A 15,896-nucleotide genomic window follows, 5' to 3' on the forward strand; every position below is an offset into this window, starting at 1 on the left:
AGCATCTCCAGTATCAAGCACCAGCCTGATGGGCATAAAGCCCTCCAGCACTGGGCTGTAGAGCAAAAGAACTGCGTTCTCTGCAATGATGGAGCTCCATCCAGTACCTTTCGGATAAGTTGTGTTCCAACACAGCAATGTTCCAACATATAGTGTAAAGCTTTCCTGGAAGAGTAGAGGCTGTTCCTGTCAGAACTTAGGAAAGGTAAGAATTGCTGAAACTAGTGTTATGAAGTGATGGGAACATTTTAAAGCCCTTGCTTGTGTTTGCCTGCAAAACTTAACTGTAAATGCCAGCTAAAGGGCTGATGATCATGGGAAACAGAGTTTTCCTTGCCTTTTTATTTGAATAAGCTGTGATGGCTGGTCATAACATTGAATGGGAGGGCTTATAAAGTTTTTAATCAATAGAAATACAAATGATCAAATACATTTGTCTGTTACAAGCAGTTAAAATCTGCAAATGTCCATGTATAGCTGCAAACAGAAAAACCGATTTAGGTAGAGGAGCTGGAGCTGAGCAGCTCCCTTTCCACCTCAGCCTCTTCAGCCTTCCTGATCTCCTCCCTCCGTCTGGCTGCTTCAGCTGCTACCTGCACAGGTGATACAGGACACAGGTTCATATTCATTAATAAGAGACGATATACACTTTAGTTAGTACAACGCCTCTAAAGGGACATGGGATCCTTTTTTATTAAGGCGTGGCCACACATTATGAAACTGAGGCCATGTGACCCTGAGAAACTTGAGTCAGGGCCTCAATATATTTGTTTTTGGCCTTGATATGTTAATTAGTTGCCTCAACATATTAAGTTTTGGCCACAAAAAAATTTTAATTATGGCCTAAATATATTAGTGGCCTCAATAAATTAACATAAATATTTAATATATAATAATTATATTAATAAATATTAGCCACGTGAAACTAAACTTGTGGTCACAAAATAAACAGAAATATAGACATTATTGCAGTAATTATTATTAGATATTGTCCAGGACTACATCCCACCACCCCTCTAAAACCTGTTTACAGCTCGACCACTGTTAGACCCCCACCTTCTGCAGAGCTTCGCTCTGTTTATCCTGCGTGTCTTCCTGCAGATGTTGGTTCTTTTGGGTTCTGTCTGACCGCAAGTTCTCCGCCGAGCTGGAGGAGCAGTCAGTCATCGCTTCAATGCCTTCATCTTGCAGGAACTGCTGACACACTCCAGCCACATGAGGTCTAGCATTGTCCTGCATTAGGAGGAACCCAGGGCCAACCGCACCAGCATATGGTCTCACAAGGGGTCTGAGGATCTCATCTCGGTACCTATTGGCAGTCAGGCTACCTCTGGCGAGCACATGGAGGGCTGTGCGTCCCATCAAAGAAATGGCACCCCACACCATCACTGACCCACTGCCAAACCGGTCATGCTGAAGGATGTTGCAGGCAGCAGATCGCTCTCCACGGCGTCTCCAGACTCTGTCACGTCTGTCACATGTGCTCAGTGTGAACCTGCTTTCATCTGTGAAGAGCACAGGGCGCCAGTGGCGAATTTGCCAATCCTGGTGTTCTCTGGCAAATGCCAAGCGTCCTGCACGGTGTTGGGCTGTGAGCACAACCCCCATCTGTGGACGTCGGGCCCTCATACCATCCTCATGGAGTCGGTTTCTAACCGTTTGTGCAGACACATGCACATTTGTGGCCTGTTGGAGGTCATTTTGCAGGGCTCTGGCAGTGCTCCTCCTGTTCCTCCTTGCACAAAGGCAGAGGTAGCGGTCCTGCTGCTGGGTTGTTGCCCTCTTCCACGTCTCCTGGTGTACTGGCCTGTCTCCTGGTAGCGCCTCCATGCTCTGGACACTACGCTGACAGACACAGCAAACCTTCTTGCCACAGATTGCATTGATGTGCCATCCTGGATGAGCTGCACTACCTGAGCCACTTGTGTGGGTTGTAGAGTCCGTCTCATGTTACCACGAGTGTGAAAGCACCACCAACATTCAAAAGTGACCAGAACATCAGCCAGAAAGCAGAAAGGTACTGTGAAGTGGTCTGTGGTCCCCACCTGCAGAACCACTCCTTTACTGAGTGTGTCTTGCTAATCGTCAATAATTTCTACCTGTTGTCTATTCCATTTGTACAACAGCTGTGAAATTGATTGTCAATCAGTGTTGCTTCCTAAGTGGACAGTTTGATTTCCCAGAAGTTTGATTTACTTTGAGTTATATTGTATTGTTTAAGTGTTCCCTTTATTTTTTTGAGCAGTGTATAAATATGTCTCAGTATGTGCTTATGTCCTCGTATGGGCTAAAGATATAATATAAACAAAAGCGCAGACTTACTTTGCTCTGCATTAAGCTTTAGCTCAGCTATAGCTGCTTTTCTCGCATCTCTGGCAGGAAACTTTTCAGGCAAAAGTAAAGTCTCATCATTTGACTGTTTATGAAGCTTAAGCTTCTTGTTCAAATTTTCCCATTCCACCTTAAATGGTGCTTGAGGTGCCAGAATGTAACTGCTGTACCGTTTAAGGTGGAACGTGAAAATTCAAACAAGTAGCTGGCGAATGAGAAACTGACTTCAGCCTCGCGACTCTTTAGAAGTTGACATTTTCTCATTGCATATTAAACATATCAGGAAACCAGCTGGAGGGATTATAAATGCAAAGTCAATTTGTCTCCAAATTATCGATGCTCATGTTAAATCTTTCTATTTGCCATTCATTTTCCACATAAGCATATTTGGCTCACTGTTTTCTTCCCCTTTTAGGCCATAGCCTGACATTTCTAAAGCAGGCAGAAACACCAGGACAACCTGAGCTTTTTCTGAGTTCATTTTGTGTCTTTATTATGTTTTCAATTTGATTTTTTTTGCTTGTTAATGTCACTTTAAATGGATTCCGAGCTTCCATTGAAAGCAGCCGTGCACATTGATCACGTTATCTACACTTCTGGCACTTTGTTAGTAAATTACAGAAACTAATTTACTTTAAATCACATCGTGTGTTGGAGTTTTGGTTGCTGCTGCTTTAATAAAGTTTTTATAGCTGTCCTCAATGCTATGGAACCTTACAGTGCCTTTTGTGTCCAGATGAAGAAAATTGGGGGGATAACTGAACTAAAATGTTGTTTAATAGAGTGAACCCCAGCAGAAAAACAGCTTAGACCATCATGCATTCAATCCTGGTCTATGCTGGTTAAAGGCCTAGGGCCGGTCTGGTGCTGGTTTAGCCTGTTATCTAGTGTAGTCATGCTAGTTGACCAGCATTCCTGCCTCCAAAACACAATATATTGATGGTGTCATAACAATCTCCATTTTTGTTGATTTTCAGTTTTTGACATACTTGAAAAATGGCACAGTGGTGCAGTGGGTAGTGCAGTCGCCTCACAGTAAGAATGGCCTGGGTTTAATTCCCCGGTCGGGCGACCAGGGTCCTTTCTGTGTGGAGTTTGCATGTTCTCCCTGTGTCTGCATGGGTTTTCTCCCAAACACATAGAGTCAGTCCAACAGAGCAGCTAAACTGCCCCTTGGTGTGAGTGTGTGAGTGAATGTATATGCCTGACTGGTGACCTGTCCAGGGTGTATCTTTCCTTCTGCCCAATGACCACTGGGACAGCACCACAACCACAACAACCCAGAAGGAGTGTGGTTTAGAAAATGTGTGTGTGCTTTGCACCAAGCCAAAAATGGCTACTTTGCCAGTTTCTTCTTTTGGTGTTTATAAGACATTTAATTAGCCTATATTAATTTCCAGTTAAGTCAGTCAGTTTATGATAACATTTTATATTTGTTCTTATTTTATAGAGTAATGTAGACGTTCTAATGAATTATTGGTATAAAACACCCATAAGATTTTGTATCCAAGTCCAAAGGGACCTGTAGCATGTACATGTGATCAATTTTACAATGTATTCCTGAAAATGCAAGGGCCTTTTATTTCTTTTACTACAAAATTATGTTGCTTTTCTTAACCGATAACGCTATGAGTTACTTGCAATGGCAGGCCCATTGTAATGCAATGAGTCACTTCCTAGCACTGCTCCTCAGGCAGCAGTATGGTGGTGTGTGGATATGGAGGATCCGTCGGGGTTGGGTGAGGTGGTCGTTATGTGAAAGGCCACTCGCCCTAGAGCTTTCTGACCAGCTGAGAACATTCCTGAATCCTGATGTGCTCCATCAGGATCCTCCTTCACCATCATCTCTAACCGAGTTCCATCCTCAGGCTGAGGGGACAGAACTCTCCTCTCCTCCTCTGCTTCCAGCTTCATACTGCTGCAGGACTGAACCCCGGTGGAAACATACTTGCTATTCCAAGATATATCCCCCTCCACCTCTTTCACTTTGCATATTTCAACATCACTGGGTTCCTGTTTAAAAGTCACCAGGCTTGTGTCCATGCAGGGTGGTCTGCCAAAAGAACGAGGGCTTGCATCACTGAAGTGATGTGGGGTCACCATTTCCGCGTCAGGAAAAGGTGAATTACTGTAATCAGTGGTTACTGAGCGTCCTTCTTGGGCAGTACGTCTTAATCTGGATCTAATAGAAGAGACATATGAGAGAAAGAGAAAGGAGAAGTATTACTTTTAATTGCCGATGATGGAAAAATACAGCTGGCATGAAAATTATACACTTGCATAACACACAGTTTTGGGTCATTATTGTTTCAAAGTCAAAGTTTATAACATATTTCAGACTTTTAACTTGGACATTAGACTAGAATTCTGTTACTTTGACCATATAACAAGATTATGTTTATTTTATTAAACAAATGATTATTATCAAATGTTTGGTAGTGACAATTTTAGCAAATTTTGGGCAGAACTCAAACCCTTGTATGTGTAAGCATACCTGGCCAATAAAGGTTGATTCTGATTTTAAGAAAATGCATGTTTCGTTAGTGATCATTCTCAATACTAATGAATCCCTTTTCATACTTTGCGGCACATCTACTTCAAAAACGGGATCTAACTGCTCACCATGTGGCCATGAGGGACAGGGATGCAGCCTCACTCACCTTATATATATATATAAGTTACTCTTAATTGTTCATTTACTAGTTGTACTCTGGGACTGCAGTCTGAATTAATTGGGTAGGTAGTCCCTCTGAGATCTGCTATATTTTTGCTATATACTTTTTATCTGTTTACATCAAAACAAAAGTCCAAATTCCAAAAAGTCCAATTCTAGTGGCAACATAAATTGAATGTAAATCTAATTAAAGATACGATTTTGTAATTGTGTGATTATGTAATTACTAATTAGATCTAAATAGTATAGCAAAGCCACAATTCTAAACTTCTAGGAGTTCAGAAATGTGAAGACATGTTTTATATTTGCCAGTATGAGCTGCAACTGACCTGTGGTTATAAAACCAGTTGGTGACCGTGCTGGTTTGGAGGCCCAGCTCTAAGGCCAGTCTCTGGGTGGTGTGGTGGGAGGGATAGGGCTCTAGTTGGAAGACCCTGACCAGGACTTCCTTCTCTTGAGATGTGAGCACCACACGGGGCCTCTTAGCCATGTTACACTGCCCAGGATGGTCAACAATGCTGTCCAGAAGAGAATCTTGGGAAGGATCATCTGACCCAATGCTTAGGAGAGTGAAAGGCCGCTTCAAATGTGCTGCATGTGATAAACGAAGAAGGCCATTTTGTTACATGTTATACAATAGTTTTAAGATTTTGCTCAGCTCTTTAATGAATCAGTGATTAAACACAGTTGTGTGCAAATATTTGGGCACCCCTGGTCCCATGATCTTGATTTTATAAGCATAAATAAGTTAACATCTTATCTTCTACAGAGATCACTCATGCAAATAGTAATGTACAATTACTGTTTATTTATTATTGGATTTTACCATCTAGGATTTTTTTAAAATGTGACCTGAGCAAAAATTACTGCACATTATTCATTTTTTGTCATATTTTTTTCCTACATGCTACCCTCAACAATTAAACAGAAGTGGTACACTACAATTGTAAGAAATTTCCATGTTTAAGTGTGTTTTAAGAACTTTTATTGGACTTGGGGTGTTCAAATTTTTGCATATGACTGCACATCATTTCTAGATGAGATAAAATATATGACATCAAAACAATTGTGCCTTTTAGTTACTCAGCTTTGGCAATAATTGTGTTGATGTGATATGTACACCCATCAGCCATAACAATAACACCACCTCCTTTATCTACAATCATTGTCCATTTTATCAGCTCCACTTACCAAATGGGAGCACTTTGTAGTTCTACAGTTACAGACTTTAAATCTACCCTGTTCTTCAATGGTCAGGACCCCCACAGGACCACCACAGAGCAGCTTTTATTTGCGTGGTGGGTCATTCTCAGTACTGCAATGACATTGAAGTGGTGGTGTGTTGCGCTGGTACAAGTGGATCAGACACAGCAATGCTGCTGGAGTTCACACCTCAGTGTCACTGCTGGACTGACCAAGGACGTCCAGCCAATGCTGTCCTGTGACCATTGTTGAAGAAATACAGGATGACCAACATAGGTGAGCTACTGTCTCTGAATTTACCTCTACAAGGTAAATGTGTCTAATAGAGTGGACAATGAGTGGACAAAGTGTTTAAAACCTCCATCAGCACTGCTGTGTCTGATCCACTTGTGCCAGTGCAGCACACACTAATACACAACCGCCACATCAGTGCTGAGAATGATCCACCACCCAAATAACCTGCTGTGTGATGGTCCTGTGGGGGTCCTGACCACTGAAGAACAGAGTGAAAGGGGGCTAACAAAGTATGCAGAGAAACAGATGGACTACAGTCTGTAACTGTAGAACTACAAAGTGCTTCTATTTGTTTTATGCTATGGCAGATTGGTGTACATTAACATTAACATTTCTGGCATTTTGCTGACGCTCTTATCCAGAGCGACTTACAATTTGATCATTTTACACAGATAGCCCAAGGTGGTGTTAGGAGTCTTGCCCAAGGACTCTTATTGGTATAGTGTAGGGTGTGGATTGAACCCCAGTCTACAAGGCAGAGGTGTTAACCACTACACTAACCAACCACTACATTAATATGGAAATGATGCAAACATTCAAATGAATTAAACATATCACTTTTCCAGTGCAGCTTTATTATAGCACTTAATACAGTAGTTATTCTAACATTACAGTACAAATAAATACAGCCTCACCTCTGTGCCCTGTACTCTTCATTGCTTTCAGATGCTCTACATTGTGAGGGTCTTCGAGCCAAAAGCACATGCGGAGGAAAGGTTCTCTTCCCTTCATGCTGAGTTCAGTCCAGGGTTTAGGTCGTGCCAGGAGATCTGATACAGTACCCTGCGTCAAACCCAGCACCTGCTCTCCAAACAGACGCTGTCCTGACGGAACACACCACACACATACAGTCAACAGACAGAAATGTAGGAATGCTACATAAAACAGATGAGAAGATTTCATGACATGAAAAATATATGTATAATATATGTCAAAATAATTTTTTATCATCATGAAAGCACTTTTAAAATCCGTGTTGTTAAATATTAGCATTTATATAAGTATTTAGCAAAATTAGTCACAGCAGTTTTTTGGTACAGAAACCCACACAGAAATCACAAGTGGACCCAAGATGAAATGCAGGAACTTTTTATTTCCCATGAGCAGCACACCTGCTATGATTAAATTAAGTATTGATAAGATAAACTAGGTATTAGATATGAACTGTACTGTAAATACCGTCCTTCTTCGAGGAGATCACACACATCAAATACTGCTTATTTGTTTGAATTTACTCTAAATTTACTTTAAACTAATAAATCCTTACTGCCCAGATAAAGAGCTTTGCATCACATTTTCTCAGAAGACTTTTGCACAGTACTATATTTGGGTTATTTTCTCACCACCTTCAAGCCCCCTCCACCCCATACCTTGACACTAAAGGGCCCTAATTCTCCCCCTGAGGTCCACTTGCAATGTTTGTGAGGTTTGATGTACCAAAAACATTCACAATTCATTTAAGACATCCTTTCTTTATCCCTTAGAATAAAACAGCCTCTGTTTCTATGCCCTTAAGACTGACATGTGCAAATGTTCCGATTGGCTGTTCTGTGCCTCATTCAGAAAGCAGTCCAGGCCAGTGGTTTTTAACTCCTGGACCACGCTGGTACTGCTAGGGGGCCATTGGCAATAATAATACATAGAATATATATACAATATATTATATGTAATATATAGACATTTAACCAAACAAATTTTAAAAATGCATGACTGATATAACCAATGTAGGTAGCTAGATATGGCTATAATTTTAGTGCAAGCCAGTGTAACATTTCTCTTTCATATAGAAATGTGTATAGTAAAATACAGTTAATTGATTATTGTCTTTTATTTGCTTTTGGAACGATCTGGCCAGTTAAATCTCCTAACAGGCTGAGAAAGCTTTTTTGGTCTTGGGTGGGCCACTAGTTGCGAAAGGCTGGAAACCCCTGGTCTAGGCTGAAACACCCCTTATAACTTGACAGTGAATGGGTGGGGCTGCACTGCTGCAGGCCGAAGTGGGTGCATGAAAATGTTTTGGTGACATCACAAAAACAATTAATTCAAAGCAGGCTGTCTTTGCAGCTTAGTGTCCATATATAGACTGCACAAACTGAAGTGTGAACAATGTGCCTTGAAACTTTCACACAAGTTCATATGCTACATCAGTTTACCACAGTATTGGCTTTTTAAGTAGAACCTCTTAAAATGCAGCTACAGTAACTTTCCCAGTTTGACGTTATCAGGGTCTGAGAGACTTTTATTATGGAGATGCATTTCAGCCACTTATACTGACCTAGGTTGTTTTCTGCAAGAACTTCCTTCACTCTTCTGGCAATACTCAGAGTGTCCAGCTCGGGGAGCTGGAGCGTCTCTGTGTCCAGCCTGCTGTAGAAATCTGGATGAGGCTGGGAAAAAGCTCCAGCACAGCTTTGTCCATCTTGAGTTTGAGGAGGTTGAAAGTTCTCCTTGTAGCTCTCCAAAAGAGGGTGATTAGGTCCACCATAACCTGAATGGACCTTTCCTGGACTCACTTTTATTCCAAAAAACTGCATCTCTCCTTTGGTTCTGGATGACAACACTTTATCTTGTTTTCTGCTTAAAGAGGAGTATTGCTTGTCTGAGAATGGAGGGTGAGCAATGGAAGGAGGGCTGCTAGTAGACTGAGCAGGCAGCAGAGGTGAACTTGCTGAACAGGTACTCTCAGCCCTGATTTCACTCTTAACCTTTCGGATGATGTTTTGAACAAAGTCAGTTGGAGAAGCCTCTTTGAGAAGGTCGTGATCTGGTGGGTGTTGGTCTAGAACACACCTTTCTTCCACTTCCTGCTTCATCTGAAGGCCGGAGGCCATCAAGTGGTCTCCAGCTGTTCCACTGTTGTGGTCCTCTGTATTCTGTTGGACTTGCATCTCACGGTTTGCTTGCTCCAGGATGCCTTTGATAATGTCTTCAGATCCTCTGCCCATACTATTATCATTGTGAGCTGCGTATATCTGAGTATATCTTCTCTGATCTTGTTGATCCTTGGCTTCATTTTCTGTTAGAGCAAACAAACTTAGGTAAGACTAAACACTATTTGAGCCTTTTATACAGGAGACATAAAATATTAAGAATAGTAAGAGCCTTTTTGTCCTTTCAACAAAAATCAAACCACCTTGGGAGCCACATTTTATGTTAATGTCAGTAAACCAGCTGGAGTGATTATAAATGCAGATTAGTCCATTCGTCTCCAAATTATCGATGTTCATCTTAAATCTTTCTCTTTGCCTTTTTGTTAGCTAGACGAGATTGGTGTCAGTAGTCTGCATGTCAACCTTCAGGGTTAAAAGGTGGTAAATTAGCAGTTGTGGGCTGCATTTACTCCAATGTTTAAGAGCATTTATTGTTAAAACTGTGTTAGAACAATCAGCAGAGGATTATTTTGTTTTTACCTAAAAATCTAATTCTGTGAAGCCACAACAGTGCGGTAAAAGAGCTCCGGAGCCACATTTTGCCAATTCCTGTCAAAGAAGAAGACGACGTGGGAAACTTTATATTCACTTTAAAAGTGAAAGCTCTTTTATTGAACATGCAGCAAGGGAGAACCAACACACAGCGCTCCTGAAATGGCAGAGATGGCAGGCAGGTCCCTTCATGGTAGACACTGACACCATTCTGACTGACCCACCTCCCAGCAAAGAATGACACAGTTAACACGTTCACATAGACGAATCTGCTAGCATAACATCAACAACTTTAACGGCAATAAAGTCTTTTCTGTCGCATACACGGTTCTTTATGAGAGCTTATTCGCCTGGCCGCCTCCTACGTTCCTAAGGCCACGTGACCTGTGGGGGGATGCCATAATATCCTGAAAGCTGTAGTTATGCTATCTGTTTAATTCACACCTTTGTGGAAAGGTGAGAATCTAGAACAGTGTACTCTCAGCCCTTCTTTTTCACCCATCGTTGCTCACTAGCAGCTCAACACAGAGCCACAGCATTTCACACATAGAGAGCCAACAGTGATCGGGTTTATCTGGTAACACTAAGACTTCTTCATAATGGACAGAAGGGGGCCTTCAGAAAGAAGCTGTGACCACACAGAATATGCTGATTTCAAACAATGATTTTAAACATATGTAATAAACAGACCTTGATACTGGCCTTCAGACAAAATCTAGAGAAAAGGTTTTTGCACTGTTTTAAAGTGTTTAGATATTAACAATTTTTGTTTTAATGGCTTCTCCAGTAGCATGGATTCGCACAATAACCATGACATTAAAGCACAAACTGTCAGCATTTTTGGCTGTCAGTGGAACTGGCTGAAGGCAAAGACACCAAAGCATTCTGACCTCCATTCTGTGACTGAAGCTCCTTTTTAGCCTGTTCCAGAATGTTCCTTATTGCATCATCGGAGCCCATGTCTGCAGAATGGATGACCGGAGAACAGCTTCCTGAGAGAAAAGTGAGAAACGGTTTAATGAGGCTACTGTATGAAGGTAGTTTAAGGTAGAGTTGTTAGAGGAGATGATATAAGAGCAGACAAAAGTTATACCTGATATTTTTAAGGAGGGGTCCAGCTCAGCTCGCAGCCTGTCTTGAATCATACGTAGAGCCAGAACATTCTGTCCATCTGACAGGAAGCGTACCATCCTCAGGAAAGGCTCTTTCCCTCTGGCGGTCAACTTGCTCCAAGGTTTGGGGTGAGCCAGAATCTCACTCACGCTTCCTTGCAGACGGTCTAGAATGAACCGGCCGAACACACGTTGACCGATTTTGTGTTGATTAAGCAGTTCTTTAACCTGCTGAGCGATTTCGGCCGTCTCAATCTGCTTCTCAATAAAACTTCCTTCCACGACGTTACCTTCCAAAGTTCTGTCATCCCAGGCATTGGCAGACAAGTCGCTCTCACCAACTCCACTGACATCAACCTTGAGGGAACCCTCAGTACTATTGTTATTAGTTTTGATGCAAAGATATGGCACAGCATCATAGGGTGAAAAACACTGTGGATGGGGTGATGGTGTGGTTCTCCTGCTGGGCTCAGGTTTACTCAACTGTTCCACCGACTCTGTGGGGGAGTGGGGGGGCTTTTGAACCTCCCTCTTGATTTCCACACCTGTAATAATAAAAATAATAATAAATGACGGAGAAGCGGCTTAGAAAATGGATGGATGGATGGGTAATAAATATTGAAAGGACACATAACAGATTCTACTGTTTAATGAAGCTAATGCTTCAGGATGCTAGAGGAGAACTGAGAAGGTGCCATATGGATGGGGTACAATTTAAAAAAAAAATTTGAGCCCAAAAGTTTAAACTTATGTATTTTGATGTCCATTTTCCATTCAATTTAAACACATAAATCCAATGTAAAAATGGTATTATAATTTATGTTTCTCCATCATGTTCAATAAACCTGAATAAACCTGAATGACTATTAACATTTAGTTAATAGTACCTTCTGCATTCACAGCACGGTTACTTAGACTGTGTAAATGTATTAAATGGCTATACATGTTAAAGTCTCAAACATTTATTGTCATTCAAACTGTATTAAACAGTATTTGCTGAGTCTCATTACAAGGCACATGTAAACTTTAAAGTCTAATGTGAAAGAAATAAACGCAACTTTATAGATTTCAGCTGTGATCAAATTCCCTGCTTTAGAATTTACATTGACTTGCAACTGAACTACTAATTAAAGCAACTGTTTATGTTCACAACTTTCCTATTGAGGTGCAGCTCTCATGCTAACCATCATGTAAGTTAACTTGCTAATGCTATCAGACTTTTCATGCCATGCTAAGATGTCCAGGTCACCTACAGTTACAAAAACCATGAACTGTTTATTTGAATATTAATGTAATTATATACCCTGTGTTTGTCTAGAGTATCTCTCAAAATATGCAAAATGAAACATTAATATACGGTCAAAAATATAAAAAACACAAATTAAGTTAACGCAGTTGCGCTGAATAACAAAGGATCACAGGAGATTGTAAAAATAAAAAGAGCCATTTCATGTCCACCCTGCCAGAGAACTTGTAGAGAGGAGAATTTTTAATCTGCAATGTCTTCCTGGTTCCTCAAACACTAGAGGGCGCTCTCGAGTGAGCCCAAAATGAACGGGTTGATACGGAGCATTTGAACAAAATCCTAGTTCATATATGCTGTAATATTTTTAATGTTAATTAATGCAGTCAATTCCTGAACACTGAATATCATAAAAGATTTCAATCCCACCGTTATATTTTTAAGAGCTTTTATACTCGAGTTATAGGAGTTTAAAACAGCTCCTCATGTATGTTCATGTATGGCCAATAAGCTGCTCCACTTGGTAAACAGGAAAGATTTATTTGCTTTTTTAGTAAAATACATCCTTTCTAAAATTAAAGAAATGTTCTGGGCAAATGATTAAAAACTATTTTAACTTTTTGTTTTTATCCGTTGAGCTCCATTCACTCCCATTCATTGAGGACTCACGTGCTGGTGCCCTCTGCTGATTAGCAGGCCTGTTTTTGATGTAACAGGGGGAATATGAAGTGGCCAGGCTCTTCATAAAATGGCTCTGACCATACCAGCTGAAGCAATTTCATGGTTGATGTTGCGTTTCCTGTTACTATAGCATATGCACACTGCCTCCTAATAAGATTTAATGGGAAAATCTAATAGGCCTTATACAATTCAATTAAATCAGTCTGGGATTTATCCAAATTGGGTTGCTTTTTAATGAATATAAATAAGTATAATATAATAAGTATACAATGTTTTTATGTTTTTTCATAGGTTTTATGTAAAAAAATCTGCTTAATGTTTATGATGGCCATAAATCTTTTTTTGAATGTACCCTAACTCTCCTTGCTATACCGGAATGTTCGGGAGCAGCTCAGCCCATAGCCATAACCTTTTCCACACATTTTTTAAATGCTCTGCATAATTAAATTGTTAAGATGTCAACAAAATCATTAAGAGTGGTTTGAAACACTTGTTTGATGTTTAACTTACTGTGAAGTTAAAAACTGTTCACAGTGGTGGTGATAGGAACCAGACATCCAAAGCTTTTAATGCCTCTAAAAGCTACCGCTCAGAAAGTGATGATAGTTTTCATTACGAATATGCTGCCTGATGCCTGAGACACTGTTTTGCCCTAGTTCTGAGAAGGTTTTGACCTAAAACTCATTGTAGCGTTTACTATTAAGAAGACCCAGGTTATGCACAAGTCATTGTGCTTTATTAAAGGGCTGTAGTCTGCCACAGCAACGCCGTACACAAAGAGAGCTTTGCCTAACAATTTACTGTAAGTCTGGCTACGTCTTACTTCCTCTGTCATCAGTGTCAGAATACCTTGTACTTCCAAATCTAACAGAACACAGCCAATGAGGTAGCCCTGCCTTCATAATAAGAGTCCTTATAGGACAACCCTGCTAAATAATGCAGCTGAACTAATATTCCAAAATTAACATGCAGAATATTTTGAATAAGGTGTAATATTCTTAAAATAAGTTCATGGCAAAGTGGTACATGTGGGGTGTTCTAAGGCAAAATATCCCCCCCCAAAAAACTTGCTTTTTCACTTTAAGCACTATTTTACAATCATCAATATCACATATAAAACTCTGAAGTCACATGCAGGTTCACTGGTCCTTGTGGATAGTAAATAATCAATATATAATATGTCAATAATTTAGAGATATGGCTATATTTGTGCTGTAGACATGGCATCCCCTGGTTCCTATTGCCACCATGGAATTAAGCAAACATTTTGAAGAACTGGTGGAATTCCCCTTTAATTTTTGCCATAGAAATATTTAGTTCATATCAATCAATCAATCAATCAATCAATCAATCAATCAATCAATCAATCAATCAATCAATCAACCTTTATTTTGACTCGGAAGTACATTGAGGGCAACCCTCATTTTCAATGTAGCCGAGCATTTACAAAAACAGGGATTGACATGACAAGGAAAATAATATCTTTATTTAATCATTTAAAATTTAAATTAATATTATTATCATTTAATTAATATTCAATGATATATATTATATTTTGATATAATAATATATATACATATACTATATTTTTGCTTAGTTTTGTTACCTCCTAAGAGAAAAACAAAGTTGGAAGTGCAGGTTCAAACTTGTCAACACAGAACAAATTGAACTTGAATGTGATGAAATGAGATTAAATGACAGGAGTAACTCAACTTCTAAAGGTCAAGCCTCTTTAACTGATTTCATGAACACAAGTTCAAGTCATCTTGCACATCCTTCTTTTACCTGTAGGATCAGAAACAGCAGTGTGTTCAGCCAGAGCCTTCTGAGCGAGAACGTCCTCCTGTACATCCAGCACAGCTCTGTCTGAAGAAGGGGAGGACAGCTGACCAGGGCACAGACAAACAGACAGAGACACAGACAGAAAGACACAAAATGCATCCATTTAATGGACTGTGTGCCATAAAATATCCAAAAATCTGCTGTCATATATGTCACGTTTCTCAAAGCTGGTCTCCCACTTTTTGAATATACATGTGATAAGGCCCAATCCCATTTCTTCTTTTTACCCCTACCCCTTGTTTTTGAGTGTCATCCTAACCCCTTGTAACTGAGTTACAAGGGATGTTGGTTGAAATCTTGCCCTACAAAATGGGACAAAATAAAAAACAAAAAACAAAACATTACTACAATAACAGGCTACTAGCGGTGCTCTGTAGGCGACCCGGCCTGACTTCAGTGATCGCAGAGAAGGGTAAAGTTCAGTTAATTACATTTGGGGCCTCATATGCTCTCAAAGATTTGGCAATACACAGCTGAAGCTATTCACCAGCTACTTGTTCGAAATTTCCTGTTCCACATTACATGGTGCAGCAGTTACATTCTGGTGCTCCAGGCGTCAACACTGCCGGACTATTTAAGGTGGAACGGGAAAGTTAGCTAGCTAGCCACCAAGACATTAGCATGCTATTAGGGATTTTTTATGCTTGTTATGAAGAAAAATGACCATAATAAAATGAAGATAATACAGTGGTTATCCTAATCTTTTAACGGAGATGTTTTTTCTCATAACCCTCCATTTGGGTGTTGCCTCTGAAAAATCTCCATTTGGAGGGCCATGTAGCCCTAACACTTCACCCTACCCCTCTATCTCAACAAAAATTGGGACACCCTAACCCTAGACGTGAAGGCACAAAACAGAGGGCTAAGGGCAAAGTGGTAGGGGCAAGGAGTGAAATGGGATTGGGCCTAAATATGCCCGACTATGCCACTGTCTGGCACTGTGAATCAGCACTTGAATCCGTGTGAAACAACTAGCCTAATATATCACCTCACTGACTCTTATATCATCAACATTATACTATTCACTCCAGTTTTTAATACTGTGTCAAATCACTTTTTAGCCACTCCTATCTTGTGGGTCCACCTAATAGATG

The 15,896-nt window shown here is 40.3% G+C and overlaps 1 protein-coding gene across 1 annotated transcript; it reads right to left on the bottom strand.

Moving 5' to 3' along the window:
* Positions 1–2,207: 2,207 nt before the first annotated feature.
* Positions 2,208–13,382, bottom strand: cux2a (cut-like homeobox 2a). Its single transcript, XM_037533683.1, has 7 exons — positions 13,319–13,382; positions 11,018–11,581; positions 10,815–10,916; positions 8,778–9,518; positions 7,138–7,326; positions 5,335–5,596; positions 2,208–4,513 (listed from the first exon to the last, which is right to left on the bottom strand). The coding sequence occupies exons 1-7, from the start codon at positions 13,380–13,382 to the stop codon at positions 4,021–4,023; spliced, it is 2,415 nt and encodes an 804-aa protein (XP_037389580.1). The 3' UTR covers positions 2,208–4,020.
* Between the last annotated feature and the right edge of the window lie 2,514 nt (positions 13,383–15,896).

The sequence above is a fragment of the Pygocentrus nattereri genome, chromosome 23 (genome assembly GCF_015220715.1).
Source record: "Pygocentrus nattereri isolate fPygNat1 chromosome 23, fPygNat1.pri, whole genome shotgun sequence".
Taxonomy (NCBI): domain Eukaryota; kingdom Metazoa; phylum Chordata; class Actinopteri; order Characiformes; family Serrasalmidae; genus Pygocentrus; species Pygocentrus nattereri.

Coding starts and splice junctions, on each gene's coding strand:
- cux2a (XM_037533683.1), bottom strand. CDS start 13,382: ATGTGTGGAAAAGGTTATGGCTATGGGCTGAGCTGCTCCCGAACATTC. Junction 10,917..11,017: donor CCCCTCCTTAAAAATATCAG/GTATAACTTTTG, acceptor CTTTTCTCTCAG/GAAGCTGTTCTCCGGTCATC. Junction 7,327..8,777: donor TCTTGCAGAAAACAACCTAG/GTCAGTATAAGT, acceptor GTGTTCCGTCAG/GACAGCGTCTGTTTGGAGAG.